General features: G+C 38.8%; 1 protein-coding gene across 2 annotated transcripts in view; it reads right to left on the bottom strand.

Moving 5' to 3' along the window:
• FBXL17 (F-box and leucine rich repeat protein 17) overlaps window positions 1-18,631 on the bottom strand; it is a 929,014-nt gene that overhangs the window by 356,430 nt on the left and 553,953 nt on the right. For both annotated transcript variants that reach the window (XM_073677587.1, XM_073677577.1), the window contains exon 7: window positions 6,641-6,717. In XM_073677587.1, coding sequence (XP_073533688.1) covers window positions 6,641-6,717 — 77 coding nt within the window. The remainder of the gene's footprint in view (window positions 1-6,640; window positions 6,718-18,631) is intronic.

The following is an 18,631-nucleotide window of genomic DNA, read 5'->3' as shown; positions in this document are numbered from 1 at the left end:
TTTGACTATGGGGTTAGTAATGGGGGTGTCTTATAGACGCCTCTCCATTACTAACCTGGGCTTGATGTCAGCTGGCATTATAAGCTGACATCAACCCCAACCCTATTACCCCCTGCCACCGCACCAGGGCAGCGTGGAAGAGCGAGGCTAAGTGCCAGAATTGGCGCATCCTATGGATGCGCCATTTCTGGGGCGGCTGACGGCTGGTGTTTCTAGCCTGGGAGGGGGCCAATATTCATGGCACCCTTCCTGGGCTATTAATATCAGCCCCCAGCTGTCTGCCTAGCCTGTGCTAGCTATTAAATTAGGGGGGACCCCACGTCATTTTTTTGGGGGGGTCCCCCATTTTAATAGCTAGTAAAGGCTAGGTATTCAGCTGGGGGCTGATATTAGTAGCCTGGGAAGCTCCGTGGGTATTACCCCCTTCCCAGGCTTCAAACATTTGCCCCAGCTGTCTGCTTAACCTCCGCTAGAGCCTAAAATTAAGGGGAACCCCACGCCAATTTTTTTTTAAATAAATCCTTTATTTTAACACTAAATGACAAGTACAGTAATCAACACTGTCACTGTACTTCATATATATGTGACTGACATGTTTCTATCTATCTAATCTATGTGTGATTCTCTATTCCTTCTATTCTAAATTGTCGGGTACAGATGCTGAATTGCCGGCCGGCTTTCTTAAAGAGACGGTGCATGAAAACACTATTATTTTTTTAAATAAATCCTTTACACTAAATGACAAGTTCTGTAAGCAACACTGTCACTGTACTTCTTATATATGTGACTGACATGTTTCTATCTATCTAATCTATGTGTGAAGCTCTATTCTGTCTGTTATAAATTGTCGGGTACAGATGCTGAATTGCCGGCCGGCTTTTTTAAAGAGACGGTGCACGAAAACACTAATATTTTTTTTAATAAATCCTTTACACTAAATGACAAGTACAGTAAGCAACACTGTCACTGTACTTCATATATATGTGACTGACATGTTTCTATCTATCTAATCTATGTGTGATGCTCTATTCTTTCTGTTGTAAATTGTCGGGTACCGGTGAATGCCGCTGATGAATTGCCGGCTTTTCATGTCATTCTACATTATTCTTAGTTGTTTTACTTCATGTAGAATTAACCTACAAGGAAAGAAAGGGTTTATTTTCATTCCGATATTTGTGTCCCATTGACTTGCATTGGTTTCCGGTATCGGAATCGGCGATATCCGATACTTTTTGGGTATCGGCCCGATCCAATCCGATACGATATTTCCTGATATCGGAAGGTATCGCTCAACACTATTTATAAGGCACTGAAGACTGGATGGGCGGCATCTGCTGTATTACCCAAGGAAACATGCAACTAAATTAAAACTTCTAAAAAAAGAAAAAGTTATGAAAATGAAATAACGCTATAAAAGAAAAAATGAGGATACAAATCACACTTTACCAAATAAAACTAGGTTGATCATAATAAGAAAAGGGAACATATGTACTTTTACAGACGTGGCACAGCAAGATAGAAAAATGTTGATATAAATTATATATCATGAAAATAAAGCAAACAGAAAATGATAAAATATAATACAAATGTGATAATAAAAATGCAAGGAATGCTCGGCGTATAAAGTCTGGCTACACGGCTTTATGATCCCAATCCACTTGTAAAGATTTTATATACAATGTGAAGTGGATCTCTTTGGGCTCAATTATTGGATGCCAAATGCCACTTTTGAGTGCGCTGGGAAGCCAGGATTATGACAAATGATATGATAGAAAGAATCTGTCATCTAACCCTGACAACACTAATCAGCTTTGTATACCTTCACTTGCAGCTAAAGAAATCATTGCTATCCTCTGGTGGGGTGTGGAACATTTACCCATTTAAAGCTACAGTGATTCTATCTTGCCAGACAGACATCCATGCCTATTTTGATAAAGTTTCTTGTGCAGATTTCTTAGAGCCAAAACCCGTGACATAAATATAAAGCAAGTAATCGCACTTCTTCCTGGATTTAATTAAAGATTTGGCTTAAAAACAACAACCTCAAACTGCATCAAAAACCTGTATGGCCTAAAAGCGATGTTCCCACATAGCGTAGATACTGGTATTTTCTCCTGTGTTTTTGGAAAATCTGGTGCATTTAACTGTCCAAGCAAAGTGCATGTGATTTTATGAAAACTCATGTACACGGAGCGTCTAAAGATGCTATCTAACTGAGCATTTTTGGTGTGTTTTTTCTGTATAGGGAATGTGGAAAAGGAGTCGCACTACTAAGTGCAGAATCACATTATCCAAACTTAATAAGAAAAAAAAAATGCTTCAAATCTGCACAACACATCAAATAGAAGGGAAAATGCATTAAAAAACCCAGCAAAAAATACAATAATTTGGGAATATTGTTATTGCATATTTTGGTGTGGGCACTTGTAGAAAACAAGCAGATGTATTCACTTGGATGATACAGCATATAGCAGACATTGTCTGCTTGACCTGTGTTGCATCCAAAGTTGCCGTTTAGCCGCCGCCTTAGTTTAAGTTACCACAATGACTTTTTGGTGCATTTTTGATGTTACTTATTTCTGTTGCGCCAAAAATACAGCGTCTTACAGTTCCAGTGAAGTGGATGGGATTTATAGAGATCTCCTGCCCACTGTGCTTTATTTATACTGTGTAAACTGACCTGTGGTGCATGTTTGAAATCCACAACATGTCAATTTCTCTTGCAGGTACACTGAGTTTTCTGCGTGGATTTTCCTCAAAAAATTGCATTAGATGCAGTATATCTGCAAGTAAAAAACACAAATGCGAAAACACACAAAAGAGTCTGCAATCAACACATTTGTGTATCAATAACGTTTTGTCAAAGCCAAATACCAGGAAGTACCTAATCCAACTTTTCTTACTCTAGGGGCCACATTCAACTCCGATAGATGGTCACGAGCCCTCCAGATAGTGACATCCAGTTGCTCCACCGTTCCCCTGTAATTACAGCCAGAGCCCCCCATTACTGTTAGCGCGAGAGCCAAAACTTCCCGGAGAAATCACATCTAGACCGGGCACCAGGTGTTACACCTTGCTCCCATTTAGTATTGTCACATCAAGCACTAACACTTCAATATTGCATCCAGCTTTTATCACCCCTCAAAACAGCGGTGCCCTCCTATCTCCAGCCTACCATAATTACTCTCCACCCCCATTGCTAGTGTAAGTGCATCCAGATCTGCTCTTGTGTATGGGGCTAGTCAGAAAAATCACCATATGGAGACCTGCTGTTCACAGCTGTTTGCGCCAAGCTGGTGCATAGCCATGAGCACACATCATAGGCCCAAGAGTCACAGGTTGGGGACCCCTGATTTAAAACATCATATACCAAAAAAGAGATAAAATACGTAGCATCATTAACAAGATAAAAGTGCATGTAAAAAAATGCACTTAAAAACGCAATGAAAAAACGCACAAAATCTAATTGACATAATAAGTGTAGAAATGCTGCAACATCAAAAACTCACTGGAGGAACATAGCCTTACTGATAAAAGTAGAAACGCTCACTTTAACAGAGGGAATCCATAGCCACAGGTTGTACAGAGATCCCTCATCCTCTAAGGGTTTGTGCACACCATCAGGAAAAGTAGTGCTTTGAACACAGTATACTTTATGCTGTGTTCAAAGCGCTGCACACAGGTGAAGCCGCATGTGTTCATTGAACCATGAGGATTCACCACATCCTATACATTGCACTGGTAGAATTTTCCGCAAGAGAAATTGACATACTGCGGTCTGTGAAGACGCGTCGCATGTCCGTCTCCGCAGGTGAGGTGCAAGTGTACGGAGACGCATAGTGGGAATGGGATTACTACAAATCCCATCCACTATGCGGTAACATCTGGCAGCTGCGGACTGCATGCAGCGCAAGTGTGCTGTGTCCAATCTGCAGCGTTTACCGATCGTCTGCACAAACCCTCAGTTGGCAGCCAAACCTGCGGTGCTGTTACTTCGCTCATGATTGATATGTGTCGCAGACAATACATTTTATTCCTGGCCGTAAATCCTCCTTTACCAGCCCCGGTACACAGTCCTGTGTACATTCACATCAGTTACAAAAAGTACTCTAGTAAAATACTGACCCTAGTGCAGACTTCAAGCAAAAAAAAATGTCCCTGACATTATATGTGCCTTACGGGGAATGTTACCGGGCGCACAAGTTAGTCTACCAATGAAAACGAAACATGGTGTAATAAAAGCAGGATAAACATAGCAGCGCAAGAAAAATGAATGTCAAATAGTTATAGTGTCAGTGGCATGGACGGCTGCTCCTTTATAAGCAGCATGGGGACAATTACACAGCAGAATCGGACAGGACAAGTAATAAATACACATGTGCCAGTGTGTCAGAGCCGCAGCTATGTGACCCCAACATGGAGGAATGACAATCCGTCCCTGTCCTCCAGACATATTATAGACTGCAAAGAAGGTTCCCTGCTAATAAGTAGAACAGCCAGGGAAGCGGTGAACTCCAGAAGTAGAGCAGAAAATTGGAAAGACACATTCACAAGTCTATCCAGGAGTCCTGTCCGCTCTCGCACCGAGATATCTTGCCATCAGAGTAATTCATTTGACACATACTCTCCCCTGCAGCTGACTCGTACCAGTCTTTAGTAAAAGATGGGTTTCTTCCTTGCAGTTAACAACTTATCATCTACTGCCTATTTCAATTCAGCCATTCTTCCAAGTCCCTTCTCCCTGCCTAATGCAATTATTCTATAAGAGAAGAAATAAAAGAAAACAGCAAGAAGACAAAAAGAAGCCAAAGGATTAATTCAGGTTACCGATACCTCATGAAAAGACTCAGCATATTGAAATGTATTTTTCCCCCGTCTTGGTGGACTCAGATGGCCCGAGGCCGTGCTTTGTGGCGCGCTTCATCTCACCATGCCATCACGGTTTCAGCACACAATTTAACGGAGGCACAGAGCCAATTTTTTTTTCTTTACCCCCTATACTTTCAATCACTTAAAAAAAATATTAACACATTGAACTGCGTTCTTTGAGGCAAAATTGTAGAATCGAAGTGTATAGGATTATTATGTACATCCCTTTCTTATTTAAGAAACACAGAATGCATCGGATAAGAACTAAAGTTTTTGGGAAGTTTTTTTTAAACTTTAGTCTACAAGTATATCCATTTTCATTTGATCAGTTATTAAGAGTTATTATTACTTATATTGCATGCATCAATTTGTTTTCATCTGTGTTTATCTTTATTTTAAGGAAAAAATACAGACCAAAAAAAGGTGCCAATGAATCGTAAAACTTAATGAAACTAACATTCTTCAAAGGACCGCTTGTAACAAAAATGTCTTCAGTGTGAACAAATTCTAAGAGTGGTCATAAAAGGGGTTTTCCCACTACTACACCTGATTTATGACGTTACCCACTGATTTGTTATTGATGAACTATGCATGGATAGGTCATTGATATTATAGTGGCAGGAAATCCCTTTAATAGTTTACGCACATGACCCTTTTAGGACCCCATAAGGATTTCGGACGCGATTCATTATGTGCATTTGTGACTCCATGTGACTGCACACTTGTGAGTCATCATATTACACATAGTGCGCGCTGTCAGGATTTTCTGGTGCTGGAGGTGAGACTAGGCGGCCATAAATATGTAATATGCATACTTACGGACACATTACAACTAGACATCTGTGGCCTCCTTCAATTCACTTGTACTGAGTGAGGATACAAACGTCTAGTTGGAATGTGGCTGGGAGCATACATGCAGTCACATGTCAGCCCACTCCCGGCACCGGTGAGTCCTGACAGCGGACGCTGTGTGCTATGTGAGGATTCGCAAGTCTGCAGTCAGATAGAGTGACTGCAGACTTTTGTGCCAAACTTGAAAAAAAACCTTATCATAGTAAACTGCTTTCTGTCGTATAAATTTTAATAACTGCTGATGTACAAATACAGATATTTTTTCTGAACGTGAACTTATTCTAACATTGTCATAAGAATCTCTGAAGCTGTCAGGTTGGGGCATGTGGCCGTAATACAGATGCTAAACTATGCCGACATTATGGCAGTCTGGTGCTTTACGGATAATTCTTGAAGTTGCGCTTGATTTTCATTTTGAAGGGTTAAGTTCTTTTTTTTATTAGACATAATGCAAGGACAAAAGCAACAACTGAGCGCTTCATGTTCATCTGTAGGTAAATAATGAATGCACTCCACCGAAATGTATAAAGCACACGCAATAATTACTGGTGTCTCCACAAGAGACATTAACACTACAGAGAAACAGAGACAATTATATTGCGTTATTAATGTACACAACAAATGTTGACTAGCTGCTCAATAAATTTCCAGTGCGGATAAATGTAATTACTTGTAAGCACTATCAGTATGCAGGTATTGTGTACAGGTCAACAATTACTAAACAAGTTAATTTCCTAATTGCTTGAGCCTTGTCAGCTCGCACAATTTACGCAGGTATGGAAGGTGCAATATACTGTAAATTCTGCATTTATTGCCCGTCACCAATATTTCACACTAAGCTGAACACGTTCTTATAACAGCTCGTAAATAAAGGCAACTAAGTGGATGCAGCTGCCAAAGAGAATAAAGAATGAGATACCGTGATCTGTGATCCTGCACGTTACTAAGTAGAGCTCTTTCAGGCTTCGGCCTTCCTTTGCAATAACTTCTACACATCTGTGAAGAAAATAGAAGAACAATTAGATGGCTTGGGCTTTTACTTAAAGAGGTGGTCCACTACTTTATCAATGATGACCTATCCTTAGCATAGGCCATTAATGTCTTTTTGGTCGGGGTCCGACACCGCCGATCAGCTGTTATCGGTGTCGGCGGCCGGTAGTACTCACTTGCAGATCTTGGCCGTCTTCTGATAATAATAATCTTTATTTTTTTTATATAGCGCTAACATATTCCGCAGCGCTTCACATACATTATCGTCGCTGTCCCCATCAGGGCTCACAATCTAGATTCCCTATCAGTATGCTTTTAAAGTGTGGGAGGAAACCGGAGAACCCGGAGGAAACCCACGCAAACACGGGGAGAACATACAAACTCCTTACAGATGTTGTCCTTGGTGGGATTTGAACCCAGGACCCCAGCGCTGCAAGGCTGCAGTGCTAACCACTGCGCCACCGTGCCGCCCATATAGTGGATGGGTCTTAGTACTACCTACACATCTGACCCCTATTCAAAAAAATAGGAAGCATATGTGCAGTACCCTGCGACGGCCAGCTCCGCAAGCGATTACTTACGGCTACAGACACCGATAACAGCTGATTGGCAGGGGACCCGGGGTCAGACCCTGGACAATCAGACACTGACGACATGTCTTAAGGATAGATCATCAGTGCTAAAGTAGTGGACAACATTTTTAAGCGTTTTAGTAGATAGTTGTATTTCCCATAAAATAATTCTAGGCAATATATTTTTACAACTCTGCTTAGGGTAGATCCTCAGTTATTCCTCCTGGAAATGTAGGAATAAATTGGCAGCTGGATGATATTATTACCCTTGTCACGGGGTTCGTCACAACGTCTTCTCGCACTGTTCAAACGGTGCTGACTGTATCAGTGCGTATTGACAGACGCTTATAACAAAAAGGGAACAACTAGTTGTCAATTTATTCACACTTTACCAGGAAGAGTAACAGAGGGACGAAATAATAAATGCTGGGGAAATGATTTTAAGATTTATGCGCAGCTTCAGAAAGCAGAAAACAAGCATTTTGGAAGACAGGAGAACTGCATGCCACATTGGCAGAAAAAATAACTCTTATTAGGATATTGTAAAATAACACTGTGACTATCATTACTTTTCCAACTAGTAAATCTCATCATATCTTACAAACATCACACCCTGATGCCTGCCAGAGAAATGGACTGGATAAAGTGCTGCAATTTCCCAAAACCCTTCCACTTGAAATGTTTTACGAGGCTCCTCTCATTTCCTGAGGTTACGGCTGTCCCGATTCAGCAGCTCCTCCTGTGACTAATGTTCCCTCCCTTCCGATTTAAGGTTCCTTAGGGAAGGTCTATCACTAATGTTGGAATACCCTCCAATCATGACTATTGCACAGAAAGGCAGAAACCCATGGAGACTTTCCTTTAACTTAAATACAAGTATTTTTAATTAAAGATCATTTTTGCGAATTCGTTTCAACTTTAATGTGGTCTGTGGTCATAAATCAGCAGAAAGGAGCAAAAAACTCCATTAAGGCTATGTGCACACGATGCAGTCTTGCGGCATTGGCGCGTTCTAATGCAAGTCAATGGCGGCGAAAATGCCGCGTTTCCGCAAAATTAATGGACATGCTGCCGATTTTTGAGCGCAGCATAAACGCTGCAGAAAAATCTGCAGCATGGGCACAGCACATGCGGATTTCCATTGGGGAACATTGCTGCCCTTCTACCATGCGTTTTTAATGCGTTTCCGCGGCGTTTCCGCAGATGCAAAAACGCCGCGGAAACGCATTAAAAACGCACCGTGTGCACACAGCCTAAAAACGTTACAACCTCTCCTGTCATTACAGCTCACTGACGGATGCGCAGTTAACTCATTCAGCAGCCAGCAATGGACAGTGCAACACAGAGGCTATAGAAGGCTAATAATGCAATGAAACACAATTGCAAATGATTTATAAATCAAAACACATGTATTTCATTAGGAGAAGAAAAGCAGACAACCCATTTAACAACAAAAATGTATGTAAAGTTTACCAGGAAACAATTCACAATCAAATATTACACAATTCTGGCCATGCCAGCAAATACAATGGGTAAGGAACATTTTGGAGCAAATACTGATTTCCTTGGGTTTTAGATAGTGCCACCCATTAAAAGGTAACAAGGGTTGAGCGGACCGTGGAAGTTCGGGTTAAACTGAACTTTAGTCCAGAGTTCGGTTCGGGTACCAGAACTGTAACCAAACTTGAACCAGAACCCTATAGAATTCAAACTTTGTAGCTGGAAAAAATCAATCTCTCTCCTCCCAGAACTACGGACTTCGGGGAGACGTCCGTGTTCGGAGTTCAGCACCAGACACTTTGCAGTTCGGGTTCGCTCATCTCTGAAGGAAACAAATCTATTTTGACTCTTTAACAAGTTTTGAAACATGACTACAGATATTAATCAAGCGAGACTCCCGTCTACAGACAACCCTTTGGGGGCAACTTGCTGCCTTATCAGTGGCTGGGTGAATGACATGCCTGTGAAAACTTAAAATAACTTTCTTTCCCCTTATGGAGTGGATTCTTCAGTTTATGTATAAAATTAATCTTTAAGGGGTTGTCCCACTCATAAAAGATTTTTTTAATGGTAGGGATTAATATAAAATAATAAAAAAGGCAGAATTATCGGCTCTAACCCTATTGGCTCTAGAAAAGGTCGCTCAGGTTGTATTTGCTAGGCTAGTAGGTAACGACATCCAATTCTTCGATAACCTGACCTCTGACGTATATATGGCCGCAGAGAACAGATGACTTGAATGTGACACGATCGGAAGTGCATCCAGTCACCTGACCGCTGCAGTCAATCAAAGGCCTCATCGGTCAGGTGAGTAAAGAATGAGAAGTCATCACTTCCTTGCATGGCTGTGACCACCGAGCAGGAGAGTATAACTTCATATATTATTATTTTATAAGGTTCCCCGCCTTTTGAAAAATATTTTTTATAAGTCAGAGAACCCTGTTAAGCAGTCTGTGAGTGACACCTTAGTCCTGCAGAGATGGGCATTATATAGCCCTCTCACAGATAATCTGTGAAAGGGCAGGTAACATTTATCTATAGTACCACATCACTTGTACTGTCTCCATGTCTTTCCAGGTGAGTTACCGATTCATATCATTGAACAAGTGAATATAGGGAGAGTACATATGTGCTTTATTTTCCTATTCTGGGAGCACCTATTGATATGGAAATTTATTTTTCTAGCAAAAGATTCGGTCTTCACAGTTGATTTGAATAAAAGGAAAATGTATTTAGAATAAATTTTCTAATAAAATATTAATAAAGAGAAGATATAAAAAGGCGTATAAAAAAACCCTTTAAAAATGAAAAAGGGGTTTGACCTGTTGGAAAAGGGTGCAAAATTCTGGCTCACAACCATGAAGTATATGCACATGCCCTGACCACAGAATGTAGATCATCAGTGATAAATAAACAATTTATAAGGAGATCTTAAACAATTATTAGTTTTCAAGAATATTTCTAAATAGTTTAGGGAATCTGTGAAAATATCTTAATTATAAAGCAGCATCTTACAGAACATTCTCCAAACATCCGCCTGCAGGATTAGCCTTGCTTTATTTTAGCTCAATCGAAAGATGATTTTAAAAAGATGGTAAAGAGGTAATATATTGGCAAATACTTTCTTTATCACTATACAATGCATCATATATAAAAAATTGGTAGGGTTAGGTCGCCTTAAACATTTTTAAGATTACCTGCAAAACCTTTTTTTGAAAGATTGACTGTTTTAAAAATTTTTCCATACATCAATAGTACACGTTAAAAAAATTAAACTTTGTAATATAACTTATTAGTAAAATCAGTTTCTTCCTCCTTCATTCTCAAAATTGTCAATTTACAGCTAAAATCTGCATTCAGTGAATAAAAAATGTTCCTATTACTAAGATAGGAGACGCGTGAATCAGCAATCGAGCTATAAACACAAAATCAAACGGTTAATTAAGGCTATTGTATTGTGAAGGCGTTTCATTTTAATTGCAGCAGGTGGCAAAATTTTGGTCCAGAAGATAGACACAGCCTTTATACATAAACGATAGATTGAACCAGTTTTTTCAAATTTGGCAGGTACTTTATAATCGACTGCAGATCGGTGGGGGGTTTGAGTCTTGAGACCCCCAATGACTGCTCAGTAGCCCCCCGAACGGTGTGTATCTCAGAATACAGAAGCGCCACATACAAAGCAAAGTACAGATTCAACAGAAAACATAGGACATTCAGGGGTCTACAGAGCAAATGATGGGGGTCTCAGGAACCACCCCCTCCTCATTGATCTGCAGGCAATTAAAAAGCCTATCAAACTTAAAAAAGAAAAAAAAGCCTGCACTTAAGGAGTGCAATAAATTATATTTTTTTAATATAATGAATAATTTTCAAACTTTTAATTTTAATAGACAATATTTAATATACTTTCTACTCTATATACTGATTGAAGAATTCTGGAAATAAAGCTGAAGCTGCGATCAGTATTTAACCTACGCTCAGTATACGGATTTGTTTTTACAAACGTAACTTACAGTAAATCACGAAATACAATAGAGCGAAGCGCCAACTATTCCGTTCATACTAAAGTCTCTGTTAAAAAACATATGGAACAATAAATTGCTCAGTTATTACTTTGATACATAACCCTCTCTTGACTCTCTAGAGAGCTGAAGATTTCGCTGCCTAGGGTTTAGTTCTGCTCAACAGCCACAAATAGAAAATAAAAGCCATATGTTCAAGTGTAACATAGATCATTCACAAAAAATGCAAACATGCACAGTATGTCTTCCTTAACATACGTAGGGCAGCATTAAAAACTAGAAATGGACACAGTGAAGATCTGCCCCTCACAACTGTTCTTATATGAGAAATGTATCACAAGATTAAATATTAGATAAATATTGTCCTGAATAAATACATGATTGAGGGGTATTTGCAAAGGCTTTGATAAATTGCCCCCTTTGTACATGTAAGCATGCCTTTGTGAATGTCTTACGACTTTTTTGCAAATCTGCATTTCAAAATACCAGCCATTTTTATATAGTTATTTTTTTCTGGTATTTTTAATGATGTTTTCTATTTATTGGCTTTTCTATTTACTATCATTTTGTACAATATTAGGTTTCTGGTATTTTTCAGGTTGTAAAGAAAATGTCAGAACCAAAACCAAAACATGCCACATCCAAATAAAAAAAAAAATAAATAATAGCACTATCCCAAAAATACGCCATTGAAATGTTTTTACTAGTGCACAACAGTCTTAAAAGATAAAAAAATGACAGACAAAAGAAAAAAAAAACACCATGAAAAAGGTTATATTTTCGTGTCTAAATTCAGCCTTCGACAGGTTGTCTATGATTTAAAAACATGGCAGCTTTCTCCCAAAAACAGAAAAAAAACTTTTTACTTCTGCAACAGAGCTTCATTACTAAACGCAACTGGCTTTGTGCTAGGATTAAAAAGAAATACTACTGTATATATATTCTATACAACTCCTTCTAAAAGCCATTTATTTGATCCTGACAAATTGAATTGACAGAATTATCAAGTTAGGCTAGCTGTCAAAAAGACTGCTGTCAACATTTCTGGAAAATCATCTGAAGAAGCTGGAGATGTGACTTGCAGGACCTTTGAATGTCACTTGTGGGCAGTTAGATAGAATTGAAGGTGTGAAAAAAATACTGTTCAGCAAGAAGAGTTTAATCAATGCAAAGTTTGAAAAGCATATTCTATTAGAAGGCTGCTCAGTACCACGCTCCATACAGGAGTCATTTATATTTAGTTTCATAGGAATCGGAAATTATCTGAAAAGGTTTTAAAAAGCTCACAAAAAAACAAACCGTTTATTCAGTAACGCTTGTTCAGTTTTTGACCCAAAACAGTTCCCATACAGAGTATTTGAAGACTGGTAATGGTAAAAGACACAGTCTACCTGAAACTTCAACTACATAACCCTTAATACATACAGTATGGTGGACGCTAGAGAGACGGCCATGTGATGGCCTCAGACTATTCGCCTTGATCGGAACAAGCATCAATAGAATCTACAACAAAATTAATGCAGTAATATTACACTTTATAAATTCTTAAAATGGGTCAAGAATCAGGTACTAAGTAGGTGATGACTACACTACTAAATTTTGGCTGGTGACAAAATCAAGAGGAAGTTCATCAGTCAGGCTGGGGTCACATGACCGATTTTCTCTCATCTGAGAAAATCGGTCACATTACGCTGATCAGAGTTTGATCATAGTGTGATCCGATTTTCTTGGATGTGGAGAATGAAAAACATCTCCATCTTTTCCCTTCACTTGGTCGGTCTGTGAAAATCAGACTGCACTTGGATGTCATTAAAAGTGTGGCCCAATGTGGTCAACGGACCCATAGACATTGAAAGGCTGAGTGCGTTCCAAATATCAGAGGCAACTCGTGCATGCTGGGATTTTTCCACAGTATTGACTTGGTCCAAGGAAAAAAAAATCAGACATGTGCACAGCCCCATAAAATAACATGGGGACGAGTGCTGTGCGTCAAAATGACAGACAGCACTCGTCCGATTATTACGGTTGTGTGCACGAGCCCTTATAGTCCATTACTAGAGTCTTTAGGATGAAATGGGCCATTAAAGTGAATGTCGCAATAGCAAAAATCAAGAGCAATTGATGAATGATGGAGGCAGTATGATGGTGTGGGAATGCGGTAACGAGACCTCAGATATGCTTGCAGAATAATCCCCTAATAATGTATATCCTTCTAATTTATTTACCTCTCCAAAAATTTAGGTCACGTATATTGAAAAATGTTGTAATTTGTGTAAAGAAGCATTCAATGTGACAAATAGGGGGCAAATACTTTTAGGCAGTGATCCTAAATGGTATAACATTTTAACAATGTGAGTTTTTTCTCCTTATTTGATCATTTAAATTGACAGAAAAATGATATTTTAAGTTCAGAATAAATAAACAAAAAAAAAAAAGTTTTCACCCCTCCACTATACTGAGCGCAGATGTTCTGAAAGCAACTTTCTTCAAGATTTTTTTTTTAAACCTAATTTAACAGTAACACTCATCCGGCTGCTGTCAAATTACCAAAACCTTTTCATAACACTCTGTAAAACAGCATGATTGATTGATACATTTCCCTCCTGGTATTGTTTCTCTTTGCCATCAGAATGAAATGTTATAGACGTCAAAAGGAAGGCGAGGAAAGTGGAGGCTTTTGAAGGACGAGACCTCGGGTTCTCAGCTCTGCTACCATCATGCTACTAGACATCACATTAACATACTTTTGAGAGACTCCCGCTCGTAGCAAAGGTCATGAACAGCATGCATTTAGAAGCGATGTGTTGTCCTGGTGGAACATCAATGTACCCAAGTTGTGATTAACACTGAAAGTTCATCTTCAAAAGAGTCTTCTCAGGGCTTTGAGGAAAGGGAAGTTGTGTTGGTTGCAGTTCTTTATGTAGAATTAAGACTTGGAATAAACAGATGAATATGGAATGGTTTAGAGTACCCAAGATTCTCAAAATAAAATTTAGAAACTATTTTGCATTTAGTCTAACAAGGTGTGGTCCGGAACCTTTGTTTTCTTCGTTATAGCAGGCAATATAATACAACATCATGGTTTCAACATCATAAGTATTTTGACTACCTTTACTTTCAGGGGTTAGCCATTTTAAATCAAACACTAAATAGGATTTTCACCCAAAAAATAAAAATCCAATTACTACTTGGAGGATATCGGTGAATAAAAGTTTAGATTAAAAAAAATAAAAAATCTCGCATTTTAATTTAGACAGATATTCTCTTTTTTTTTTGTTTTAATTGTGACAACCGAGTTTGTAAAAAATAATTAAACCTGTAGTAAGTAGCATTTTCAATTTTCCACTTAGGAACTGATAGAACAAGCCAGCAAATGACAGTTTATCCTCAAAAGAGAAAAAAATGAAAACATGTCTGCTTTCTTACAGATGCAACGGTACACTACACCTTGGACTGTGTGTCGTACTGAGCTCAGACACATTTAGGTACATGGTTTAAGCTGCAATACTAGACAAAGCCTTATGGGGGCTACAGGAATATAAACTAAGGTGAATATCCGAGAGGGGACATCATCACTTCAAACTATTTTTTTCCTTTCTTTTACTTTCAATTGAAAAAGTTAACTTACTAGCTTCCATGTTTAAAATACAATAGTTTGCTTACATTTTCCAGCTTGTCTATATGTACTGTGCCTCTACAATGCTGACAAATTCCTTTATATTTCTGCGCAACTTTCTAATGAGGAATATTTAATCAAGGATTATTTGATTACTCCTATAGTGTGACTCAAAAAGAGTTGAATCAATTGAAGTCTGCAATGGAGATCATCTTAAACTTGCCAACATGATGAAAAAAAACATGGCAAACACACAAAGAGATGATGCTGTAGAGTGTAGAAGGGGTTTACCTGACCCAAATGCTGGATTCACAGCAACAATGACAGGAATAGATTAGAAGAGATCCAGCTCCCCTTTCTCGATGTTTGCAGCTAATGGGAGACATTGTAGCATAAAGTGTTTACTTCTCTACAATCTGAGGTCAGAGAAAACTGATAAAATGGCGCATTCAGACATGCGTGCAAATTTGTCCGAAATGGTCTCCTGACCTGAGCAAGCCAGCTTCATATATTTCTATGTCGTATCCAGAAGAAGAGAATAGGTTGCACTCGCCATCCCTTTTAAAGGTACTTTATTGCATTGTAGCTAAAGCATGCAGACAGGTGAATGAAGTGGACAAAAACTAGACAACGGCCATTTTGTGCCTCCTGCGCTTCAATGGGTCTTAAGCTAAGGAGGAAATGGCGGGAATCCTACTTAAAACATTGACCTATCTCCTTGATTACATCAATACTGACATTAAGCCCCCCCCTCACCTGTACGAAAAGAAAACATTAAAAACTGCAAAAAAAAATCCCAAATTTAAAAGACCGATATTTCCCAAACACTATAAGAATGAGGCCATGTCAAACTTTTCATTAAAACCAGTCGAGCTCTGCGCCCGTGTTCGCAATATCCACCTGGCTTCTCTTTTTAGCTTAAGTCTGTGAAGGTCTTCTCATAGGGCTGGCAACTGAACCCTTTCAGGTCCTGCAAAAAGCATGATTTTGGGGTTACCTGAGTGTTTCTCCTTAATGTGCTGGATGAGTCTCCGTGAACTCCATTCCTGTGTAAATGGATTTAAAATGCTTGCGGAACGGGACAAAACGTGGACGAATGGTTTTTGCAATATAAAAAATTTAATTCACCTGCCTACATGTTTTAGCTACAACACAATAAAGGACTTTCAAAAGGGACGGTAAGTGCAACCTCTTCTTTTCTTCTGGATACTACATGCATCTACTGTTTTTTCAGATGCGTACCCAGGATCCTGTATTACCGGTTTCATTTATGTTATTTTGGTAGGCAATTTTGTATCAGCGATTGTGGGATTTTGGTGCAAAATTTTTCATTTATATATTGGTATTTGTAAATATGTTTCTATGAAGCTGTCACACTGGCGTTAGGAGACCTGTGGCTAGTCTGTTCATTGTGGTCCGATCTCGGATTGATTTGCATGGACGCCTTAAGGTGCCCTCAAAGATGGAGCCTCCAAAGGAGAAAAACTGCTGATAAAAAGAGGATTTCTATCATAAAATGGTTAGTATTAGTTTTATTACCCATGTGTCCACAGAACACAGCACAGCGGCTCAGTGATTAGCACTGAAGTCTTGCAGCGCTGGGTTCCTGGGTTCAACTCCCATTAAGGAATTTGTATGTTTTCCCCGTGTTTGTATGGGTTTCCTCAGGATTCTCCAGTTTCCTCCAACACTCCAAAGACATAGTGATAAAAAAATTAGATAAAGTGCCCCAATGGGGACAGTGATCGTGTCTGTAAATAGCACTGTGGAATTAATGGCGCTATATAAATGAGTACGTTAAATAAAAACCGCTTATTCTGAAAAGTCACCTGACGCGTCAGCTAAACTACAATTCGATGAGGTTCTGTCTATTTCGAATATTTCATTTTTGAGCCTTGTAGTATTTTAATTGCAACCCTTTGTGAATTCATAGAGTTGTGCCTGCAGTGTACTGTTTATGCTATTACTTGCCTAAGGCTACTTTTAAACTTGCTATATTTATTTCTTAGACTTTGAGTTAACTTTTAAAGACTTAGTTCTTAGCAGTGAACGAGTCACAGTTACATGTTAACAAAAAAAATTAGTTTTTAATACGGAAAAAGGCATAGTGATTATGACATGAACATCATTTTCTTCATATTGTATGCTTGAACATGCTTAGGAGAAAAAAAAACCACCAGAGCGCCATACTAAAAAGTTCTATGACTTCCACAAGGTGGAAAGGTTAATAGAATAAAGAAATGTGGTCTTCTAAACTATCAAACGAATTCAAGAGAGACTTAAATTATGGAAAATAATTGTATGTAGAACAGGCAAAGTTTTTTCTTTCTTCGTCTTCATGTTTTTTTGTTGTCTATCACTCAGATGTTTGGTACATGGCATTAGTGCCAATTGAAAGGAACTAATGAGGAAAAATGACTATGGAGCTTGCAAAAGTAGTGGTCCTAGGAGACCTTGTTACTGTTTGTGATGCACTTCAGGGCAAAGTGAAGCTAATTGGAGTTGCCATACGCTGGTTATCAGACTTCACTTTAAAGGCCCGCATTTCAATCACCTCCAGAGGTGTGAAAGAGAATGGCACCATCAGAGACATTAATGTAGTGCTTGATGAAATTGGAAATTAACATTTGAATGTGTCTTGCAAGTCTCGATTATTTTTGCACTCTATTAATTCAAAATGTTCCTAAAAAAAAAAAAAGTTACGGTCAAGTCATGAAAGTGACAGGCTGAACATGCAAAATACAATTAGAATGTGACATTAAACACAATTACAGCATGGCATTAGGTGAACCGGTAATTAGAATCATTATTAACAGCGATCCGTCGGTGGCTCTTTATTCTTACTTTGATAAGTTATGAGGGTTTTTAGAAGCAAAACACTGAAAAAAAATTGTGCTCATTGTTTTACTACATTACAGGAATGTAGAATACCTTTCTCACATCAATTGCAACAATACCTCAGCAGGAGTAAAGCAATGAGTTATCATGTAAAGATAAACTCGCAAAAAAATAGCTTAAAGTATTACATACTGACAATAAGAGTTTTATTCCCAAGAAAAACATCTGTCGACATTTTTCAATCACAACCATTACTATACTACAATATAGTCTCTTAAAGGGGTTGTACGAGATTAGAAAAGCAGGTCTGCTTTCTTCCAGAACAGTGCGGTATTGCAGCTCAGCTCCATTGAAGTTCATGGGGCTGAGTATCTTTACCTGGATGACTGTATTAAGGTTAAGCGATTAATGGCATCTCCCTCATGTAGTGTTACTTGAGCCAGAAAGTCTTATTTTAAACATTTGAAACATTTACTAAACATGAAAAAACTGGCTTTTAAAAGGAAGGACAAGGAGGCATTGAAAATTATACAGCGAGACCTAAAGGGGAAAATTAAGATTGCCCGTGAGGCATTCAGAGTTAAATTAGAAAATCAATTTGCACAAAAAAGCTCCAGAGAGGTGTGGGCTGGAATGAAGCTAGTGACTGGGTTTAAGGCAAGGTCGGAGCAGGGGGGTGGTGGACTTAGAATGGCTAATGAAATGAATGAGTTCTTCAATAGATTCAGCAATAAAGGTGCGGTAGCAGCAGGGAAGGGGGAGGAGGCCGGGGAACAACTAGCTAAATTAACAGGGGGTGAAATAGATCATTTCTCGGTCTCCAAAAATGACGTGAGGGACCAGTTTAGTAAGCTGGCCATTGGCAAAGC

This window comes from Phyllobates terribilis, unplaced genomic scaffold, assembly GCF_046119375.1.
Source record: "Phyllobates terribilis strain yellow unplaced genomic scaffold, ASM4611937v1 Scaffold_1__5_contigs__length_1240528914, whole genome shotgun sequence".
Taxonomy (NCBI): domain Eukaryota; kingdom Metazoa; phylum Chordata; class Amphibia; order Anura; family Dendrobatidae; genus Phyllobates; species Phyllobates terribilis.
This window is presented reverse-complemented; position numbering and strand designations above follow the sequence as displayed.